The sequence below is a fragment of the Colobus angolensis genome, unplaced genomic scaffold (genome assembly GCF_000951035.1).
Source record: "Colobus angolensis palliatus isolate OR3802 unplaced genomic scaffold, Cang.pa_1.0 Scaffold50, whole genome shotgun sequence".
NCBI classification, from domain to species: Eukaryota; Metazoa; Chordata; class Mammalia; order Primates; family Cercopithecidae; genus Colobus; species Colobus angolensis.
The window spans coordinates 2,550,920-2,554,171 of record NW_012118488.1 but is presented as its reverse complement, the minus strand read 5'-3'; the positions used below and the strand labels follow the sequence as shown (position 1 = coordinate 2,554,171).

At 48.7% G+C, this 3,252-nt stretch overlaps 1 protein-coding gene across 1 annotated transcript in view; it reads left to right on the top strand.

Annotated features, from left to right (window-relative positions):
• Window positions 1-2,238, top strand: part of HOXB3 (homeobox B3) — a 41,514-nt gene extending 39,276 nt beyond the window's left edge. Inside the window, exon 4 of the mRNA XM_011960015.1 lies at window positions 2-2,238. Within this exon, the coding sequence (XP_011815405.1) occupies window positions 2-766 (765 nt within the window). The 3' untranslated portion in view covers window positions 767-2,238. The remainder of the gene's footprint in view (window position 1) is intronic.
• Window positions 2,239-3,252: the final 1,014 nt, after the last annotated feature.

Here is a 3,252-nt window from a genome sequence, read left to right as displayed (position 1 = left end):
AGGGGACAAGAGCCCCCCGGGGTCGGCGGCGTCCAAGCGGGCGCGGACGGCATACACGAGCGCGCAGCTGGTGGAGCTGGAGAAGGAGTTCCATTTTAACCGCTACCTGTGCCGGCCTCGCCGTGTGGAGATGGCCAACCTGCTGAACCTCAGCGAGCGGCAGATCAAGATCTGGTTCCAGAACCGGCGCATGAAGTACAAGAAGGACCAGAAGGCCAAGGGACTGGCCTCGTCGTCAGGGGGCCCATCTCCAGCCGGCAGTCCCCCGCAGCCCATGCAGTCCACGGCCGGCTTCATGAACGCCTTACACTCCATGACCCCCAGCTACGAGAGCCCGTCCCCACCCGCCTTCGGTAAAGCCCACCAGAATGCCTACGCGCTGCCCTCCAACTACCAGCCTCCTCTCAAAGGCTGCGGCGCCCCACAGAAGTACCCTCCGACCCCGGCACCCGAGTATGAGCCGCACGTCCTCCAAGCCAACGGGGGCGCCTACGGGACGCCCACCATGCAGGGCAGTCCGGTGTATGTGGGCGGGGGCGGCTACGCGGATGCGCTGCCGCCCCCTGCCGGCCCCTCCCTCTATGGCCTCAACCACCTTTCCCATCATCCTTCCGGGAACCTGGACTACAACGGGGCGCCCCCTATGGCGCCCAGCCAGCACCACGGACCCTGCGACCCCCACCCCACCTACACAGACCTCTCCTCTCACCACGCGCCTCCTCCTCAGGGTAGAATCCAAGAAGCGCCCAAATTAACACACCTGTGATGGGAAAAGGCGGACGAGGGTTAGGAGATGGAGAGGAAGAGGGAAACTATGGAGCTCTGGGGGGCAGTCTGGAGGTCTGAAAGAGAGGCCAGGGAGGTGGTAGGCGGGCTTCCTGGTTAGAACCAGCCTGGAGCTTTTCCCCCTCCTCCTGGCCTGAGAGATTGCTTTTAAGTCCACCCCTTGTTCCATCTGCCTGCCGACCCATTGGAAAGGAATCCACAGCAGATTGGAGATGACCCCGTCAACCCCAGCACTCCAACACTACCAAGTTGGAATTCTACGTCCTGGAGTGGGGTAGAGGAAGACGAGATAGGATGAGGCAGAGAAGCACATTTTACAAACCAGACAGGATGGCTAGGCCATCACCAACCAACGGACTTACCTTACATCTTTGTAGGTAATTCCCCCCAAATCTTGATTTTTTTCAGTTATCCTTTAAAAAATAAGAAAACACATTTCAAACCCAAAGGGCACAAAGCACCTTCCCTTCCAACTTTCCCAAAACCTCAGATTTGTTCCCATTTATTTGAGGTTTATTGAGGTATCTACCCCCTCCATTTCTAGCCCCAGGTTTTTCTGCTCTAGGACATTAATATCTATACATCCCACCCCCATCAATTACAGTTTTTAGAGGGCTCAGGGATGGTGAGAGATCCTGAAAGAGCTGCCTATATTATAAATTATATATTTTTTTCTTCTAAGGAAAAGTGTGTAGGCTAGGGCAGGCAGGTTGTTAGGACTGAAGGTTTGACCATTCTGCTGCCTCCATCTCAGCTCCAGCTACATCCCCCTCTCTCCACAGAAAGCAGTTGGTGACGTGAGGTTCTATACTTTTCTTCTGTTGCTCTCTTGACTTAACGTGAAAACAGGGTATATTTGAACAAACTGTCTGTCCCAGGCAGGGGCTGGGCGGGGCCTGCGTGTCTTGCTCAGCCTCCTGACAGGACACTTTTGTTGCACTTAGAGTTTACATTTTAATGGATGTAAAAACAACTGTGAGAGATGTCTGGGCCTGCAGAAGTCCAGCATTGCTCAAAAAAGCGTGTGTTCTAGTGAACATTTTCATATATATTTATTGGTTATAGCCTGTTAAAATATTTTCTTTTTTGTATTATTTATCCCCCTACATTATGTATTTATATGAGGGAAAAAAAGGAAAAAATTGTACTTTTTTAGTATTTACTTGTTATAAAGGACATTGTGTTTCCTGTCATGTAAAACCAGCTATTTTAGTTACTATTGTACTCTAGAAAAGAGCTGTAGATTTATGTTAAACTCGTACATGAGCAATTGTAATTAGTTCTAAAAGGCATGAACTCAGCTCCTGATTGTCACTGTATAGTCCTGAATTTGTAGAACTAGAGTTAATTCCCTCTTGGAACTTTCTTTGTTCTTCAGTAGTTACTTTTTTCCTTACCTAAAAGGGTTGTCTGTCAAACAATTCTTGAATAAACTTTCTGTTATCAATTTTATCTTGTCCTGGTGGTCCAATTTAGATAGCAGAGCAAGGCTGTTGACTGCCAAATTTCCCCCAAGGGAAGGACAAGGACATTGAAGACCCTTCCCTGGCCTTTTTGTCCACTGCCCAGGTTCCTGTCTCCCCCTTGATATGTCTTAAGTTTAAATACCATTTTCTCACTCATAAGAGCCTGTAACATTTTGCCAACTTCTTTAGCTGTGGTTTAAGTGACAAGTTGGGAGAAGTAAGGGGGACTCTTGGGTGTTCTCTGTAGGTTTTTCTGTCTGGCCTCTATGCCTCTAGGTTTTTCATTCATTGACCTTTCGTCTGTTAGCGCCTTTGGCCACAACCTCCATGCACCACCCCCCACCCCTTCCCACTACCAACAAGAAAATCTGGCCGATTAAGGGTTTCTTCCACGAAACCTAAACTTCGCAATCCTCTTCCGGAGCTACAAAGAAGATGTCACGTGACCCGAAGCCCAACCACCATTGGGTCTAAAATGAAAACAAAGAAAAATGATTAATCTAAAAAAAAAAATCTGAGGACTAGACTTCTCAGGTCAAACTTTAAAACTAAGTAAAATTAAATCACTAAATAAAACTCGAGGCGGAGGGAGGGGAAGCACATTTGATTTCCCCTGCCAGAGAAAGGGGAGAGGAGGGTGGGAGAAGCTATTGGATCTAAGCGTAAGTAAAACGGTCCCCAGGCTAAAGTGCGGCTCTGTTTCCACCATCCTTGGGAAAACTTCATTTCTTAGTCGTGATTCCATAAAAGTTTTATCACATTGGAGTGAGAATAGAGAGAGTCTGTCAAAGATGAAATGTCACCGCCGAGTCGCTGGAGCCGGTAAGAGCGAGAAGACAGGGCGGCTGAAATATGGAGCTAATTCGTTGAAAGAGAAGCGATGGCTGCTTGCTGAAGAGCTGCATAATTCTAATTGTAAGCGATGTGCCTGCATTGCTTAATTAGGAGCATATATTTGGTGGTAGTCATGGTGGGGGAGTGAGAATCGTTCCAGGCCCTG